Raw genomic sequence first — 19,400 nt, 5'->3', positions numbered from 1 at the left:
ATATTCAAATACACAGCGAACAGCCCTATTTGCAAACAGTATTTAAATGGTAGAACAAACAGCTCAAACTCTCTTCTGTGCGATGGTGAAATCAAGAGGGTGCAGACCAGCCTGGCCTGGGGTTACTGAGGGAGGCAGTGGCGAGCACATGCAATCCCGGTGCTGGGAAAGGAACCAGACTGACCACTGCCATGGTGTTTGCCCTTGACACCAAGTGGTGAGTCACTGTTTCAAGTCAGTGACTTCTGCAAGTAGAACTGCTCATGCTCAGAAGTTTCTAGGCAATGGAAATCCTCAGCCTAAGGAAGTCTCTCACCAAACTGGAAGTTTGATGGCCATTCAAGCTCAGCACATAGTGCAGATGCCTCCAAAGACAGAGGCTGTTTACCACTGGATTGCCCATTACTAACTCTGTAAGCAGAATTATCTTTTCCTACAGCTTACCTGTATGGATGAAAACTGTCAGCATTAAACCTAAGGAAATCTTATAACAGTTTCTAAGCTAAGCCTTAGAAGCAGCTTCTGTGGAAAAATGATTACTCATTCATGGTTAGTCATCTGGATTAGTTAACACACAATATACCGGTGTACACTGCTGACATCCAGGACCTGAGCAGCTTTATTCAACAACCACACTCCTCTGTGCCTTTGTTGACCAGTCTCAAAGTCTAAACCAAATTAGCTGAGGATCTGAATGTATTTACTAGACACAATAACCAAATGCACTCAGAAAACCAGTGAATCAGTTTCCTTGAAATCTTGTTTGCCTTCATTCATGTTATTCATTAACACTTACATTTGATGCAGGAACTTCTGTGATTCCACCTCAGATTAGTGCCATACCAGTTTGCTGTATCAACGCTTACTTTCTGCTCCATGAACCTGTGCTGGTACTTTATGGTTTACTTAAATATCATCATCAGAAATTTCCATATGGGAAATGACTTAAAACCTTGGAATACATTTTGCCCACCTTTGTAAATGCACTAAAATACAGAGACACTGATTCCTGGAACAGAAAAATGCCATTAACACTGTCACAACAGTGTATTGGATTGCATAACCTAAAAATGTGTATTCTGTTTCAGCTGCTGAAAGCTGTTTTTTGGGAGATGTTTTTTCCTTCTCTCTCTTCCAGGGGGGAGGGGGGGTGGATGCATTCTGATAATGGCCTAGCCATTGAAACCAGGTGGGACAGTGTTTCTTATCTCTTTCAACACCCCTCCATCCTCCAGGAAGTCATCTGATAATGGGCCATTAGGGCCCACCAGTGATATGACAATTTCCATCATCCCATTGTGAAATGCTCCACCCAGTGGGAGAGGAGCCAACAATTCCTAGCTAGATAAAAACTGGGACTGAAGGACACAAGGTATACAGTTTTTCCACTGGATTCCTGGAGGAAGACTGGACCCATCTCACCAGCACTGGATTTTCTACAGGACCATCTCTACTCCACAGAACCGCATTTGTTACTCCAGGAGGATTTATTTAGACTGCTTCCAACACCCTGACCAACGAGGTGCCAGGTTGTATCCCTGACTCTGTCTGGGTTTTTTCCCAGATCTTTGTTTGCTTCCTCGCCTTTTTTTTTTTTTCACTACTACTATTTTCTTTTTTCAAAATATTCCTAGTAAAGAACCGTTACTCCTATTATCTCTACCATTACTTCCATATCTCTACCTGAAAGCCCCTAATTGCAAAATCATAATAATTTGGAGGGAAGGGGGTTTACATTCTCCATTCCAAGGGAGGCTCTTGCTTTCCTTGGCAGACAACTGTCTTTCAAAACCAAGACATCTACTCTTCTGCAGAATCTTTTTGAATCATCTTATCATCCCTATGTAGGAATGAATTATCACAATATATTACAAAACCTCCTTATTCTTCTACCTAGCTGTTAGTCATGGATAATTTGTCTTTCAATCTATCAGCTTCCTCAGTTTCTCTAGCCCCAAATCCATTCAAACACTGCTTGCTTTTAGTTCTCCTAACCAGAATATACTTTAATGTACAGTAATAGCAGGATTGTTTTTCTTCTTGGTCCAAAAGTGGAGTAGGAAGAAACTGATAGAAGACTGAGCAACTTTTCTTATGGAGCTCCCTTTATTCACCTTCCCTAGAAGACAGAAAAAGAGCAATTTGCCTAATTTAGAGTTCTAGAAAACAATCTCTTTCAGAACAAAATATAGGCATAATATCATTTAGCCTTATGCTTAACCTACAGAAAACATATACTGAGGCAGCTAGCTACCTTCACCGATCACTTTTGTTTAAGAACACAGGAGTGTAATTTTTAAAAAATTACTAAGATTTTGTCTGAAATTTCACTAGGGGCAGCATGTGACCTTTGACATTTAAAGCTAACAAGCTGAAGTTCAGACAATACCAATAAAGCAGACATTGAGTTTTTTTACAGAATCCTTACTCAGGCAGGGCAATAAGCAGTTGAAGACAACCCTTAGGGGATGAACTGCTTTCTTTTAACAAAACATTTTCTCCCAAAAGGTTCACTTATTTTGAGTAGTAACAAGAAAGGGGGGGAGGGGAAAGAAGGTTAATTTAAAATATTCTGGTAGTTCTTCTCATTAAATAAATCTCTCTTATTTTCCAGTCCTGAATGCTACAGTGGCATAGTTAGGAAGAATAATCAGAGAAAAGCCAAGTATCACCAAGCTCTCCACATGGAACAACTTCTTGCTATCTTGAAAGTTTGTTCATATTTGAAAACTAATAAACATGAATAAACACTCCTGCAACCAACATATACCAACAGAAACCTAAAATTTAGGAGGCAAAACTTCTGAAGAGAACCTGCAGTGCAAGTTTGCTACCTACACAGTAATTTTTTCACCTCAGGAGTTACTGTGTGGTTTTCCTGGAATCCTTGCTCAAATTCCTACACCTGGTGTGAAGTAGAACCCTGAGTAGCAAAAGCTACACTTTTCAAGGGGCTGGAGAGACTGGACCTATTACCCTATGGGGGTAAAGATGCTACATTTATACTAACAAACTAAAAAGTCTCATCCCACTTTCTCCACCGTTAAATTGCTGTCAGTTTTTTGGCTCTTGCAAATTCGCAGGTTTTCCAAACACTGGATGAAGTTCAGTGTAGGTTGGCAGCCACTGCCACAGGCAGCGGCGCTGCTTTACAAAGCAGCAGCTTAACCACGGACCTGTTATTTCAGTCTCATGACTACAAAGCTGTCTCTGGCACTGCAACTGCTCGAGAAATCAGAAAAGAGAAGGAGAAGAAAAATCCAAAACAAAACCACAGCAGAGGAGACACAGAAGGAGAGCAGACCCTGCATGAAAACAGCAGTAAAGCAAGAGGTCTAGGAGCCAATCACACAAATAGGAAATGGAGCAATTTCAGTCTACCACCTCCTATGTAAAAAGAGTTAAGGCTAAACAATTCCTGTGCATTAAACGTCTCTCTGGTAACAGCTCCATTGATGTGATTATCTTTTTCAGAGAAGAGCAGAAGTAACAAGACAAGGCAGGTGTACAAAACTTTTTATTGACAACTGAACAATAGAGAGGAACGTCACCACTTCCCATTCCTCAGGAATGTCTCCATTTCACAGTCAGTCTGCTAAAAGCATACTTTCATGGTAACGAGCAACACGAAGGCATGGAGCTGTCTGTAACCTCCAGGAAAATGTTCCATCAGTGCAGTGCAAGGGGACCGACAGTGCACACATGAGCAGCAGGCCCGGCCACAACACAAACAGTGTATGCAGAGCCAACAGGCAGAGACATGAAGCAGTCAGAAGCCTCAAGTTATCTCCATCTAAGGATCATACCTGAACCTGTTATTCCATCCATATTCTGTTTCAGGAGGGAATACTTTATTCCTTTGCTCTTTTTGCTTTCCCCGTCCTCAAAGATGTCCATACTTCCAGCCAAACGGTACTGTGTCAGAGAATGCCTGAGCTTTTGTATTTTGCTACCTCATACCAGTTCATGCATGCACTTGAGTTTACTTTCAGAAGCTTACGTTGACATAAAGAGGGGAGGAAAATTGCTGCATAAGAAGAAAAGGATTTAGTTGTTAATGCCTCCTTGCTAACAAAAATATTTGGTAGTTAAATATACTCCCTGTAATGTCACTTTTAAAAAGTATGTAGGCAGTCTACTTAACCTCTTAAAGAAACTGCACATCAAACTCAACATAATTTCAAACACTCCAAAATAAAATTTGAACTGAAATTCAGTCTAAACAACAAAATATCTTTAGTTTTCACAGTCCACAGAATTGCACAATGAGTGCAAAATGAAAGCTGTCTCTCTCCTGGCATAAGGTTTCCGCTGCCTGCATAACTGTACTAGGGATCCTGTGTAGTTGTTTACACATTTATTAACATTTATTCATTTATTAAGTTTTTTCTTTACTTAATGGATGTGCCTGTGGATGTAAGACTTATAAAGTACTTTAAAATACAACAAAAACCCCAACAAAAGAAAAAAAAATCCCTCAAAAGACCACATAGGTGTGATAATTTTATCTGAAGGACTTTGTACAGCATTTACAATGTCAGCATAAAGCATCTGAAACATGAGCATTCCCTGCAGACTGATGCAGTGCAAGCAGTCTCATACATTAGATACTGCTATTCCTCTGGATTCAAGATGCACAATACTTACAAAACAACCCTAGAAGCACAGACAAATGCTGGTGGCTCTTCCTCTTCTTTTTAGAAACATAATTTAAAAAATCTGCATTACTCTCTCATAATTTAAATACATAAGTAATCTCCACTTTTATTACTTCATGACAATGACTTCAAATTTACATTATCTTAAGTACCGTCAGAATAGCTCCATGTATAATACAGATATTTGCTGATACCCTGTCAGAAAATAAAAAAACCAAAACCTTCCACTATATTAAAAAAAATATGCTGGAAAGACAAGAACACAGAACAGGGACTTGGTACAGACTATGATTTCAGTATTATATCAACCACAGTTAACCCAAAATTAACAGATACACAGCGATATTCAAAAGCAGTGCAAATATCTTTGGAGGTTAGAATAAAATTATACTACAAGAACATAAGACAGAAGAAATTAAAAGGCAAGTACTTCAAGTACAGGAACCAGTCTCTATGAGGTCCACCTTAGTGTTAGCTGGAAGTTCCTTTTCCCATCTCACTTCTTCCTCTGGAACACATTAGCCAACATTGCACCTGATGTAGTCAGCTGGCCCATTTTGTTCAAAAACTTGGTCTTTGTATCTTCACTCACCAGGCTTGCTGCAATTGACATCGAGCTAGGAAGGGAAAACATTTAGTGGCATAAGACCACAAATTAAAAAGAACATTACGTTGTTATTTATTAAGCAACTAAATTGTCTTTGTGTTTCAGAGGTTTCAACAAAAAAGACCATCTGTGAAAAAGAACTGAAAACTCATCACTACCTAGTCCATATATACACTGTTAAATTTATTATAATGTGCTCACAGTGCCTGTGAAAATGGTAAAATATTTTTGTGCACAGTAATTTTTAGTACCTTTGGACAGCACCACATTAGTATTTGCTACCTATTGGGGAATTGCTATGTGAATAGTGACAAATACCTCTGTGAAAGACTGGCTTTTGTCTTCCCACCAGAAATGTCAGTCCTTATGTTTATTTAGTGTAAGTTCAACAGTATTAGTTCAGACACAGACCTTTCTAACCCAAGTAACTTGCCTCCAACAATGACATTAGCAGACATGATGCTAATGAGAGATGATCAGAGATAAGCAAAAGCAAGGTAAGTACAAAACAATGACTTCTCGCCTTAATTTTCAACTCTTTGTTTTCCAACTACTTCCACCTGAGCAGAGTTAAAAATTGGTGAGGATTGTCAACCTAGTAACTCTCAATAAATCTTTATTTTATATTGCTTGGTCAGCTTTCCTTTGATCCCCTTATAAATTTCTTGCCGACCCCACCCTGACCTGAGTCCTGCTGGGTCAGCCCCTCGTTGGGTAAGGAGCTTCTCATTCTGGTTGTTGTGAATGTGGCTCCTGTTACCTGCACTTGGTTGTTCCTGCTTGAGACATACTAGATAGGACAATGGACACTTCATAGGTGTCCCACAAACTGGGACTGGAAGGAGCAACCGATCAATGCTGAAGCTACAGGATGCTAAGCTTTGAATAATACGTTGAGAAATTATCCCTATTATGTGAAATTAACAGATTTTTTTTTTTTTTTAAATGAACAACATATCAGTGAGCTCAACTTCATGTAACTGTTTAGCACAGTAGGAGTCACCTGTCTCAAGAAAGAGCAAAGCTTTATACTTCCTATATTTCTAGTCAAATGGCAAGTGTTTTTCAACATTGGACAAGGACAATTTTAGAAAACATTACCAAATAAATCCTCCCTTGTGAACTCAGTGTGGAACTCAGCATTTCAAAATTATAGCTAAGACCACAAAATCTGTCTTACTGGCAAAGGCCAGATTCCAGGAACTGACTTTTCAGTCTGAAAAGTTATAAACAGTTCTGTTAGACACACTTGCATCAAGGAGATGAAACTGAAGTTAACTCTGAATTGTTTCAGCAGAACTTGAATGACTTCTTCAAAGGCAGAAGAAATGTACCCAGTATTTTCTCCCATTTCACACCACAAAAAAAGAGGTTCTTAGTGATAATGATTTCTGGTTCTTTTTAAAGTACATTAAAAATAAAAGGGAATCTTCTCACTAAAGCTGTACTGTGGATTTAGAAATAGTTTAATTATGAACTTTAAAGTAAAATATTTATTTCCGGCACAATCACGTGGCCAGACATCTTTGGCTTGATTAAACATCTCCAGTCAACTAATGAATCGCATATTTCCAGCTGATAAAACCCAGCAGGGAAATTACTGCTACAGTAAGAATGGATGCCTTATGCAATTTCCTTTGATTTCATGCTAAAACAAGGGCATATAAATTATGTAAGTAACAATTTACTCACTATCAGCTAGTTAAGGACAAGAAGCTAGCTCAGACTGTGAGGTATCCTAGAGTTGTGTGTAGCTATGAAAACTTGTTTGGGAAATACTGTACATTCCAAGCATTAGCAGCATTAAGAAAATAAAACTGCTCACTTCAGAAATGAAAGCCTAGCAACTGGTGACAAACCTGTAGTTTTTAACAAATTGTGCTCTCAAAATGATCCTGAATAAGACTGAGGAAAACAAGGTGTTCCATTGGTTCTTGGAACAGTTTGGGGGATATCAGCCATCCGATGCCAAAAATTAAAAAGGAACAATTGCAGAGTCTAGAAGTTCATTTTTTATACTATGTTACTGTAAATAGAAACATAATCCACAGCATCCTGCATACTTAAAAGTTTAAATACGCCTCCAAAGTACTTCCACCATTACTACTCAAACTCAATATTTAAACATAGCAAAAATTATTTGATTTCATAATAATTTTTTCTGAGTCTCACTTCTTTAAAAAGTAATCAAGGAACCCAACAAAGCAATAGCATACCTCATTTGAAACAATCAGTCCTAAAGAAAAGTCCTTGTATTTATTCATTATTTAAAAACCAAAACAAAACCCAACCCACAAATAAAAAAAATGTGTGAACATCAAATTTTTCCTGGTGTCTAGATGAATCAGATGCTACACAGAGTTCTACCTGCTTTATGGGGAAGCTCTAGGCCAAAACAGACATTCCTGATGGGCATTACAGCAATCAGTTTGTAACCTAAGTTGTTACCCATGATTGAAATACCTTGATAATTGCTAAAGAAAATGCTTAACAAAAGTGGCTATCCAAATTTAAAATGCAGAATTTAATCTCCTGAAAAAACTATTTCTTTGATCCTGTATTATTTTACTAACTTTTTCTAACAGCAAGGGAAAAAGGTAAGAACACCCATTTTGATTTCTGTGCGTGCATTCCTCTGCTGCTAACAAACCTCAGTAATTTATAGCCTAGTCACATTTAAATCCTTTGTCAAATATATATTTGTCATTGAAATTAGGAACTGAAATTAGCAAGAGCTTAGCAAGAAAACAGAGATTTACGTATATGAAAAGGTCATTTCTTCAGTGGTAAAACATTTCTTGTTAATTTTGTACAGTGCGAGACTGCAACCATAGCCTGATGTTGAATAAGAAAGGGGAAGGCTAATTAAAGAACAAAGGAACAGACTGCAGACCTATCCCTTTCATATATTAGTTTTCAGCAGCTGATTCTTAAATAAAATACACTAAATGTTGTATGAGGTTTGCATTTATCTATTTCTGCAATGGCTTAATAGAAATGACTGATTTCAAAGTATTTACTACTAGTAAAGCCTGAAGTATTTTACTTGAATGTGTGAGCGACTGACCCTTTTTCTACTTCAAATGTCTTCTGTTCAGTTCTTGTAAACCTTATTTTAGTCATTCTCAAACTACCAGTTGCTTCCAGGACTATGGGTGAGCTCTTTCAAGAAATAAATTCTATCAGTTTGTTACAGATAAGGAAGCATGACATACAAACTTCAGTAACTGTCTCAATTCTCATAACAAAGCATTGGAATTGAGAACAGATTCTCTTTTCAGATACCTTCTCACACACTTTCTGGCAACACTGCTAAGGATTTATTAAGCTATATAATAATCCACAAGAATTTACCGCTGGCATGCCATTCCAGGCAATAAGCAGGCGACAGAGCACATACAACTAACTCATGATAATTGTGGAGTCCTGCCACACAACGCAACAATAATGACACTGAGTATTCCAAATTTCCACGTCCAATGTGCGTCTGTTGGTTACTTCTGTTATCAGGAAGTGCTCACATACGATACCATCTCCACATGTGAAGCAAATGGATGCATGTACACTGTGTGTCTGCTGTCTCCCTGGAGAACTGGGTTTACTGTTTGTGGAAAGGGTGTTTTACCAAAGTGTAACACAGGTGGCATTTTCCCAAAGTCAGCCTACTTCCTAACCAGCACCCTCACACAGGGTCAGTGGATACACTGGAGAAACTTCTCACGTGCACTGATCACATGCAAACCAGGACAGCAGCCATTCCCAGGACCAGAACAATTCCCTCAGCCAACAGGTTGCCACCCCCGTGGGCGGCAAAGTGTCTGCTACATACATTGCTCTAAGCACTTAGGCCAGGCATTCCCTGATTTCTCAAATTCAGGACAGAAATTTAAATACTGCTTTAAATGGATAAAAAATTAAGAACAACAAACATAATTCCTATTAAAAAAATTTGTTGTCCCGTGTTTTACACTGGAGACAGAAACAACCACTGTATTAAAGTTTCTAAAATCTGTTTTCAAATACAGAATATACCAGCGCAGGATTTCAGGTCACAAACCTTGGACACCTGTAGGATAAGAGAATACAGGTGACCTTGACATAATTAACAGCTGTGTTTATTACCCAATACAGCCTCGCCCCTGATGAGTAGCAGCTATATCCAATAAAGATAAGTGTGATAAAAGGGTTAGATGTTGAGGGGTGATCATGAAGGAGGAGGAGCCTTGAGAAGCACGAAGGAGAGGATCGTGAAGAAGGATCCTAGGGAGTGAGAATCACTGCTGTGAGGTCAGTCTGGGTCTGCAGTTAGAACCTGTTGTTGGACCCTGCAGTCACAGTCTAGCTGGGTAAAAACCTGCATTCAGAGTCTGCAAACTAATACATGCAGTCATTGTTTAGCAGGAAATAACCAGCAGTCAGAGGCTGCAAGGGAAACCTACAGCAGGCGCTTGCTGCAGTCAGAGCCAGTAAAACAGTTGGAGTCAGGATGGCTAAGCTGTAAAGAGGAATAAACCAGGACCCTTTTCTTGCTGTGATAAACAAGAAGTCTGTGTCTTGGCTCATTTCTACCCTCTCACAAGAGGGCTGCTGCAAGAGAGACCATCGTGGAATACGCTCTGCAGAACACTACTCTGGAGGCACATAGAAAAAGGGAAGTGGAAGTCTTACCCTTGCGGTTCTTGGACGGTCTTGTTTTCCACTTTCTGTTCACATTCTTTTATCATGGAGCTCAAAATAACCTAAGTCACATAAGGAAAAGAGATAAATGACATTTGACATTTTTCCTTTTACATTAACACTTCTTATGAAATTTATTCTACAAATAATTCTGACATTAGCAGAACTGTTTAAAACGTTTCCCTGGGTTTTTTTCAAGTGCCTCTGAGTTCCAGACTTCTGATAATGCCTTGTGGTTAGAAACAACAAAAATGTTCAAAATAACTTAAGGAAAAAAATGTTTTCCAAATAGTTACAGAAGTTCAGGACTCCCTCCTTTTCCCCCAGGCTTTTAAAAACAGAGCTAAAACAAACTCACATTTGTGACAGGCTATATATTCATGAACATTATGCATGAAAGAAAAAGCAAGGAAAGAAAGTGTGATGGCACCCTGAGACAAGATCTTAACAGAAGGAAGTGCTAAAATCAACTTGATATCATTCCACTGGTGTCTTCCAGAGTTCCTATGACTCATGGCTTTTTTCCTTTATTTAAGCAATTACAGTGTTAAATGTTTCTGCAGAGTATTTAAGACTGAAAACACCTCCACACTGATATTTTTACACTTATCCAAAAACAAAGGAATGATTCCCAATAGCAAGCTTTAAAAAAAAAAAAAAATCATAGTTAATTCATGGGACAGAAATTACTCTCTGCCCTGTTCACAACAGTACTGTTTTAACACATTAAAACCAAAGTGTTTTGAAACACTAAGGCAAAAAAGTTAGAATGCAAAGTATGAAACTATAAATATATACATATACACACATATATACACACTGCATAAATGGAAACTTCCTCTGCCACAACTCAGAAGAAAGCCAAATACTTTTTTGAGACACTAAGCTTAAAATCAGTACTGTTTTACCAAACCTGAAGATACACAACAAAGGAAAAAACCTATTTTCAACATCTAAAATACAAATCAGTTACTAATGGTTACTACCAACTGGTAACTATTTCAAAATGTATTTGTATAAATTAAAACGCTGGCTTCTGTCAAGTCTGCAGCACAACCATTAATTACACTGATAAGATATGGCCTGGTCTGCAGATCTGTGCCATTGCTCCATTTCTTCAGAAGTATTACTTCAGCATTTGAAATATTTTAGGTAGCAGGTGTTACACACCCTTGAGTGTTTCAGAGAGCAGCATTCAAACAGGACTACAACTCTTCCTGCTAAATTTCCTGTCCCTCCACTTGCATAAAACATTTTACAAATACTTAACGCTCAAGAGTACAGGGGTACAAGAGAAATACATTCAGAGTTCTAGTGAAAAAATAAACTTTTTGTTCTGTCACAAAAAACCCCTGAAGCTTCTAAGCACAGCCGCCATAATTTTTGTTACTTAGCGTTTCTACCTGCGCACTGGAGCTTTCCACTGGAGTACATTTTTGTGTCTGAATCCAGATATTCCAAATATCAACAATATGAAGTCTTGATCAAAGGGGAGGATAATTCATCAAGGATCCAGGATCATTTAAATAACAGGATGGATTTCCCATCCACTGTACAGCTCCTTCTGGGAAGGCTGTGTAATTTGTGATGAAGTGAAGCAATCCTTGTCTCTTCTGCAAATTTCTAAATTTCTACATTATGGCTTTGCACATACTGCTCAGACCTATTCCCTTAGGTTCTCTTTGTTTGGTCATAGGACTGATTATGAAATCACATCTCCTTAAAGAGAAATATTTTCGAGCACTAACTCTATATTTAGAGACACTTAAGAGACTTAACATGCTTAAGTCTTATAAACAACACTGCAGTATATGGACTAAATATTTTTACCAAGTACTGATTGACTATTGTGCAACTCAAATCCACTTACTTTGAAAATCCATAGAAGGCAAGTGGAAAATGAGGAAGAAGGGACTTTACCGGCATCTCTAGTTCAATGTCAAGTGTCTGAGTATCTGTACAAGCTGAAATGTTTCCTTAAAGATGAGGTCTGACCTGAATGCCCAACTTACACTTTCATTAATATGAAAGAAAGGAAAACAAGTATGAGTTATGAGTGGTAAATGCTGCCAGACAGGACCACACAAGCCAATTCCACAATGTTACCCTTCCAAGACGAGCATAAACTCCATACTGACGTTAAAGCCATTAGAGCTACGGCACTGATTTAGAAAATGTGTATTTGTCAAGTGATATGCCATTTGAATCATGAATAACACCAGTGGCCAAAATAATGAAGAAAGGCTAAATTCTGTTTAAGCAGATGTCTAATTGTTTGAGACAGTAAAAGGCATTCATTTCAGAAAACATGATTTTCAGATAGAAAGCTTCCAAGACAGACACTAGAACTCACTGGGCCTCAGAAGCTCCTATCATCATGCCTACAAACATCCTATTGAAGTGGGAAGCTGATCAAGCACTAGGTATCCATTTCTACAATAAAAGGGATAAAAATGGTAAAGCCTGTAGTGAATTTTCTAACCCGCTGGACCAGGAGTAAATATTTTAAATTTTATATTGCTCTCTGGCTAAAAAAACCAAAGCACTTGGCATCATCCCTGAAGTCACTTAAGCACAGTAATTCAAAATGTTGTAATAGAGAATTAGAGCTGTCTTTACTTATTGATTTATTTTAAATCCTATTCCAGTCCTCACTTCCTCCTCTGACTACAAGATTCAAACTCAATCAAACCCCTTGTTCTAATTCAGGGTATTTTTTGAACTGACTGTCTTTAAACCTTAGAAGTTACATTAACTACAAAAAGTAGCAGAATTCATATCAGTTATCTCACTGGTGAAAGAAAATGAAACTTTTGCCTAGTGCAGCTTTCAGATATATACTTAAGACCTCACAGTCCATCTTCCACCTCTCTCTGAATACAGAATATCTATCATTGCCACACCTCCAGTGCTGCCTGTGGAAAGGAAGCACAATTCTGTTGCCTTTGAGTGATGTTCCTTCTGACTCATCCTTCTAAACTCAGATTCTTTCCTTTCAGGCTGAAAAGTTCCCCCAATAATATTATACAGAAAATAAAAGTGATACTATAAGGCTTTTAAATGGAAAAAATGTAAACACAGAAGAAAGAACTTAGTTACTGAATATAAGAACGTAGGACTCCCAGATAATACAGTCAGTCACTTTTACAAACACAAGGAAAATAAAATGAATTTTCTCATGTACAAAGTAACTAATAAAAGCACAGTATTCGCCTTCAAAGGATACAACAGTACCCTTCTGTACATTCTGATTAAATCTCTTCCTCCATCCCTTGAAATGTTCATCCTGTTAAGATTTTCCCCAACATGCAACAAAACATCTCTTATTTCTGCTACTGACTTAACATCTCTCTTAGTATTCATCCTCTTCAAGTACTTACCAAAAAAGTGCATAGGGCTAAGATTTTCAAGTTGCTCAAGTTGGCTTCTTCTGCTAGCTTTTTGGGGTTTTTTTTGCTGCTTTCTGTAAGCTCCTCCTACCAGAGAAGATCTTGTTCACTCCCATGTTGTCCTGTCTGCTTCTTTTGATCTGCTCTTTACAATTCACAGGATCAGAGAGTGGTTGAGGTTGGAAGGGACCCCTGAGGATCATCTGGTCCAACCCCCTGCTCAAGTAGGGCCACCTGGAGCCAAATGGCGAGGAAGAACATTCCAGATGGCTTTTGAGTATCTAAACATTTAGACTCCACAATATCTCTGGACAGTGTGGACCACTGCTCAGTCATTCTCACAACTGAAAAAAAACCAACTCGGCCCATAGTCTCCGGTCTTGTCACAGAGCACCAGTGAGAAGAGCCTGGCTCTGTCCTCTGTGGAGCCTCTCTTCAGGTACTGATAAAATTCACCCAAGCCTTCTCTTTTCCAGGCTGAACAGACTCAGCTCCCTCATCTTCTCCTCCAGCCCTTCACGGGACTCTCTACACTAAGTCCATGCTTTTGTACTGAGGAGCCCAGAACTGGACACAGTGCTCCAGATATGAAATGCACCCCAAGTATTTTAAGACACTACTTCCCTATTCTTTAATAGCTTTCTTCCTGCACTCCACCAATTTTTATCTGCATTTCCATGGATTTATTGTAGCTGTTCATTTCAGTGCATCCTTGGTTTGATTAACATCAAGATGGTAAAAACATTTCCTTTTTATTCAGTCTAGGAAGATCTGTGTTTCTATGTGCTTTTCTGACAGTTGAGTATTTGTCTGCAGAGGCCCACAGCTTAGAAATACATTTTACAAGATTTTAGTGGTTTTAAAATCATGTGACCTATTCTTTATCAAAAAAAATCCTCAATGCCACATTTTGAAACCACTTATGAGCAGCTCCCTTTAACTTCTGGTTTTAAATGCCATCACATTGCAACTTCTGCCACCTACATCTCATATTCAGTAAATATAGCTGCTCACCTCATGCTCTGGAGAGAGATGTTCCATGTCGGTTCGTAAACACTTCAGTCCTGGTAAAAAGTGATTGACCATTAAATCCTCTGAAATAACTAAAGCCCAGGTTGTTAAGGATTGTTGCCTTTTGAAATTATACTTTTTTTTCTGTCATCTAATAATGTTGTTCTATGGAACACAAGGGCAGCAGCAAAACTAAAAAAATGGAACATGTCTAATAAAAAGGAAAAAAGATCTTAAACATACTTAACATCACGTATTTCGTACATCCACATAATTTGAAGATTTTTTCTTGATTTATTGGTTAAGATCAAGAGTTTGTTTTGGTAGCTTTGTTTTTTAAAGTATCTATATCCCCACTGTATGGGGTCTGGCTGAACTGGAGTTCATTTTCTGCACCTCAGTGCAGCCTCAGTGCTGTGCCTTGCATTGGTACCTAGAAAGGTGTTGGTAACACAGCAGTGCTTAGGCTACTGCTGAGCAGCACTAGCACAGCATCGGTGCTGTCTCTCAACATTCCCTCCCATCAGTAGGCTGGGGGAGGGCATACAGCCTGGGCAGCTGACCCAAACTGACCAAAGGGTTGTTCCATACCCTATGATGCCTGTTCAGATACAAAAACCAAGAGAAAGTGCTGGTGGTGGGGCAGGGCACCATTTGTTGTATACGTTTGTCTCCTGGAGCGACTGCTACATGTGCTGAAGCCCTGCTTCCCAAGAAATAGCTGGACATGGCTTGCTAATGGAAAGTAGAGAATAAATCTTCTGTTTTGTTTTGCTTCCATGCATAGCTTATGCTTTATTAAACTGCCTTTATTTTGACACGAGTTTTTCCTCTATCTGATTTTTCTCCCCCACCCTCATCCATCCTGCTGAGGAGGCGAATGAAAGTGGCTTGGTAGGCATCTGGTGTGCAGCAAATCCATGATATTCACCATCTCTGAAAACCTCTCCCTTATGCTGAATAGATGATGTTTTACATCACAGATTCAAAGACAAACTTAGTTATTCTTCTAATATTGAGATTTTTCTCACCACTAGAGAAGTAACAGCTAAACTTCCCCTTAAAAAAGGATACAACAACAGGAAAGAGCACTGTAGGACTCAAACAGGTGGGTAGCAATATCCAGTCTCTTCGAATCAACAGACTGTTGGTTGTTGACCAAGGCTAACTTGTGCAAATGTGGAATAACAACTGAAAAAGTAAATACAGAAGTATTTGAAACAGCTTTCCCCAGATTTGTTTAGCATTAAACAGGTGCTATGTGGCAACTGTGGGCACCTAAAACTCTTACACATGAGCATGGAATAAGAACTGTAAACAACTGCTTTTGATGGGATTGCCCTTGCACATTTAATGGATTGACTCAAACTTGAAATAAAAATCTGTGGTAGCACCACCTAAAATAAAAAGGTACCTTAGAGTACCTTTGAAATAATAAGTTGACAGAAAAGAAAGAAAACCCCATCAATGTAACCAGCACACCTATTATCTTTTAGACAGAGAGAGGAAGACTGCATCTTGCCATGGATGCAACTTACATTCGTCTCTAAATCTGGGCTCAGCATTAGGTCCAACTCTTCCAAATGTTTTTATGATTTCTGTATGTAAAGAATGTTGGTCTTGATACTGAGGGTCCTCCAGGAAAGATGCCAGCTGCATTTTTACTCTCTCCAGAAGCTTAAATAATCCCAGAGAAACAGAAAGAACACAAAAGAATGAAGATGCTAGAAGTTGTTATGATCAGTTCAGAGTATGTTTACAGTCTTCTGTATTTCAGATAACAGACCTTGGATTTTCTTCTAATTTAAAGATTTTTTCTAACAGGATGTTACAAACTGCAATGCACCTCTATATTTTAAAGACTGTTAACAGGGTTTTAATCTGATCTTTTAACAACAGACAGGTGACTCCCATACAGCTGATCTTTCTGCCTGAGGTTTCTTTGAGTCTGATACTCCCTTTTTTTACCAGTTTCTCTCTTACTATTAATATCTACAGATTTTTCCTGTTTAATCAGAAATCAATGAGTGGACTTTTTTGGAATGTATCTCAATTAATAGGCTGAAATTTTTTTTTGCAGAGGACCAAGATGCAAAAGTAGCCATCACAAAATCAATGGAATTAAAAAGATTTTTTTCAACTAAAGGCTAAAAAACCAAAACTAAGATGAGTTAGGTATTTAACTTGGATTCAAAATTGAAAAAATAACATTTTATGATACATTTTGGAAGGTGCTATCACCTCTGTACTCTAAGGCTTATTATAATTAGTGCAATAGATACAGTAACTTCAGTGTGGTAACAAAACAATATTCTTCCAAACTGATTACAGGCATGCATTCCAAGCTACAAAATTCTAACTTTTCCATCTTCCAAGTACATGTGAGTCATCACTGACTTGACTCACATTACTCACATTTCCTCAAACACATTCTTTTAGAATATGTTGAAATTACGGGAAGAGTGCAAGCTCTGCAAAAAAGCTGCAAGGACTTACAGAAGAAATTCGATTGCACAGTTGTTACATGAAACAAAATCGAGTTTCCTACTGCTTACGGCAGGCTCCTGACTGTCTTCAGAATTCTTATCTATTAGGATAGTATCATCATTTCAAAAATGAGGAGGAATTGCATCTGTATATTATCTTCACGGAATACTTTGCTAATGTCATTATGTCTTTTCAGTGCCATCTTGGACACCAAGGGCTAAACCAGCAGACATGACTGGAACAAGAATCTTGTGCTCTTCCAAAGTGTTTGGGAGCCAAGCAGGATACCCTAAAGCAACTAAAACAATACAATATACAACAGTACAATAGGTGGATGATTTTGGTCACTATTTTAAAATAGAACTATTTCATTTGGAAATAATGGAGTTAGATTTCACAACTGTACTGGAGAAGGCTTTAAAAACATTTTGAGCATGGGATTTCCCATCTTCTAACACAGGCCTCCCCTCTACTTATCTGTCTCTGTTTATGTTTGGTTGAGATTTAGGAGGAAATGTTTTTATTAGTTATAAGGGTTGGCTTATTTAGGAAAAACAACAAAGAAAAGGCCATTGCAAAACGGGAAAGCACTTCGGAAGAGAATATGACAAAGAAAAAAATAATTTAAGAGTTGCACTTTCTTTTATTCTGGATTTATTAAACAATCATCCACTTCTTATGCTACAAAAACACAGGTGACAACAGGTGTCTTACCTCTCTCTGAGTAACAGTTTCCATTATGGTCCCAAAAGCAGGGATTGTAGCAATTCTTACTGAACTACAATGGAAGAATAGGGTCTTTAAGATGTATTCAACACCAAGAACAAAATTACTTAAATAAAAATTTAAAAATTAGTACTTTTAAGTTACATTAGTTTCTAGCAACGTCCAAAAAAACAAGAAAGGAAAAAAAAAAAGAAAAAGCAGACCAGGAAAAAGACAGGATTAACTCAAGGTCTCAGTCTGAAACTCACAATTCAGGATCACTGGACAAGGTAACAAGGGCCGGAGCAACCCGCTTGTCAACTAATGCTTCACTCATGCCTCGAAGAGTCAGCTGTAAACCAGTCAACATGCAATAAAAAACGCTTTGGTAAACTTTAAGAACTGGGTTAGCTGTGACTGAGGATGGGCAGGCAGACTCTTGGGGTTGTTCTTGGATTAGTCACCCACACAAGACATTAAAGCCACTACGACTATTCATGCTGGAGCATCTGTTAGTAACAAGTTGTTAGTGAGATTAGCAAAGCATCCCTCCTTAGCTTGAAAGAAATACCACATCAGAATGTCCAGGAAATGAAGTGCCACGGTTGTCTATCAGAAATGAGATGCAGCCAAAACTACTTTGCATTTCATTAATGCAGATGACACTTAATTTTGCAGTAGCAAAGCTGATAGCATTCCAGAATAGTAGTATCCAGCTTTCCGCTAGAAACGACGTAAGCAAATTTGAAAACTGAGAACACGACTTAATATAGAAAACAAAAATTAAATTACGTGGATTTAAGTTTTCTATTTAAAGTTTATTTAGCATGTTTATACAGTTTAATTCCAGGTGCTGCAGTAAAGCTTTTTATTTAGAAATAAGTGATTTAAAGGTTACGTTCCTTTAAAAGTAATTCAATTTTTGTTCAGCTAGATTAAGAGACATAATTGATGGTTATTTCTTTCTAAGTATTAAGAGAGATGCTAGGTATACAAGACAGGGAACTTACATTTCAGGGTCACTGGAGAGAGTAATGAGAGCAGGAACAACTCTCTGAGCTACCAGAGTTTCATGTACCCCCTTCACCAACAGCTGAATGGTCGGAGCAGGGGGGTATCACAGGTGATGCACGGAAAGAGCGAGTACAGTATCATGGGAAGAAGAACAGCACAAGAGAGAGAAAGAAAAAAAACACAAAAAGCAAACCAAAATTAGAAGCTAAGCAAATACTGCTACACTAGAGCTTCATAAATGCAAAGGCGTGAAGAAAGCTAAAGTGGTCTGGCAATCAGCACAAACATGACAAATTCAACAATACAATGTTTTCTTTATTTTCAGGTATTTTAAAACTTGAGCTCAAACTTTTGCAGGTAGCTGCACGTTTTATTTCAGATACTATTATAATTATAAAGTTATGTGTAAGTACTAAAGCAAGGTCAATTTTATGTAAATACTGTTCCTAACTCAACACAACAGTATTTACCATAGTAGGTGGCTGTCACATGCAAGACAGAAGTGTTGACTAGGCCAAATGTGTGCAGATTTCCCCACACTGAGTGATACCTCTTGCACCTTTTACAATGAGACAAACAGCACCTTCCCAGATGCCAGAAATGTTTTTCTGAAAGTCATTTAGGACTCGTTGATATTTAACAACCATCCAAGCAGTGTGCATGCTGGTCTGTGCAGGTAGAAAATGGAGAATCCTTGAACTACCCATGAAATGTATTTCCTCAAGTTTTTTTGCAAACTAAGGAAGAGATATATTTGTTGCAGTGCATACCAAATGTTAAAAGCTTGAAATCACAGTAAAATTCATTCTCCATGAACACAAAGTTGTTTGAATCCAGATGTTCCCAGGTGAT

General features: G+C 38.1%; 1 protein-coding gene across 3 annotated transcripts in view; it reads right to left on the bottom strand.

The window, feature by feature from the left end:
- Window positions 1–3,506: 3,506 nt before the first annotated feature.
- RELCH (RAB11 binding and LisH domain, coiled-coil and HEAT repeat containing) overlaps window positions 3,507–19,400 on the bottom strand; it is a 76,952-nt gene continuing 61,058 nt past the window's right edge. For 2 of the 3 annotated variants that reach the window (XM_040067374.1, XM_058421342.1), the window contains 7 exons: window positions 18,545–18,627; window positions 17,544–17,607; window positions 15,881–16,019; window positions 15,417–15,533; window positions 14,346–14,434; window positions 9,934–10,004; window positions 3,507–5,275 (listed from right to left, as the gene is read on the bottom strand). In XM_040067374.1, coding sequence (XP_039923308.1) covers window positions 5,155–5,275; window positions 9,934–10,004; window positions 14,346–14,434; window positions 15,417–15,533; window positions 15,881–16,019; window positions 17,544–17,607; window positions 18,545–18,627 — 684 coding nt within the window. In that variant the 3' untranslated portion in view covers window positions 3,507–5,154. Of the gene's footprint in view, window positions 5,276–9,933; window positions 10,005–14,345; window positions 14,435–15,416; window positions 15,534–15,880; window positions 16,020–17,543; window positions 17,608–17,803; window positions 17,887–18,544; window positions 18,628–19,400 lie in introns of all 3 variants that reach the window. The other variant, XM_040067390.1, reaches the window with a different exon arrangement.

The sequence above is a fragment of the Hirundo rustica genome, chromosome 1 (assembly GCF_015227805.2).
Source record: "Hirundo rustica isolate bHirRus1 chromosome 1, bHirRus1.pri.v3, whole genome shotgun sequence".
Taxonomy (NCBI): domain Eukaryota; kingdom Metazoa; phylum Chordata; class Aves; order Passeriformes; family Hirundinidae; genus Hirundo; species Hirundo rustica.
This window is presented reverse-complemented; position numbering and strand designations above follow the sequence as displayed.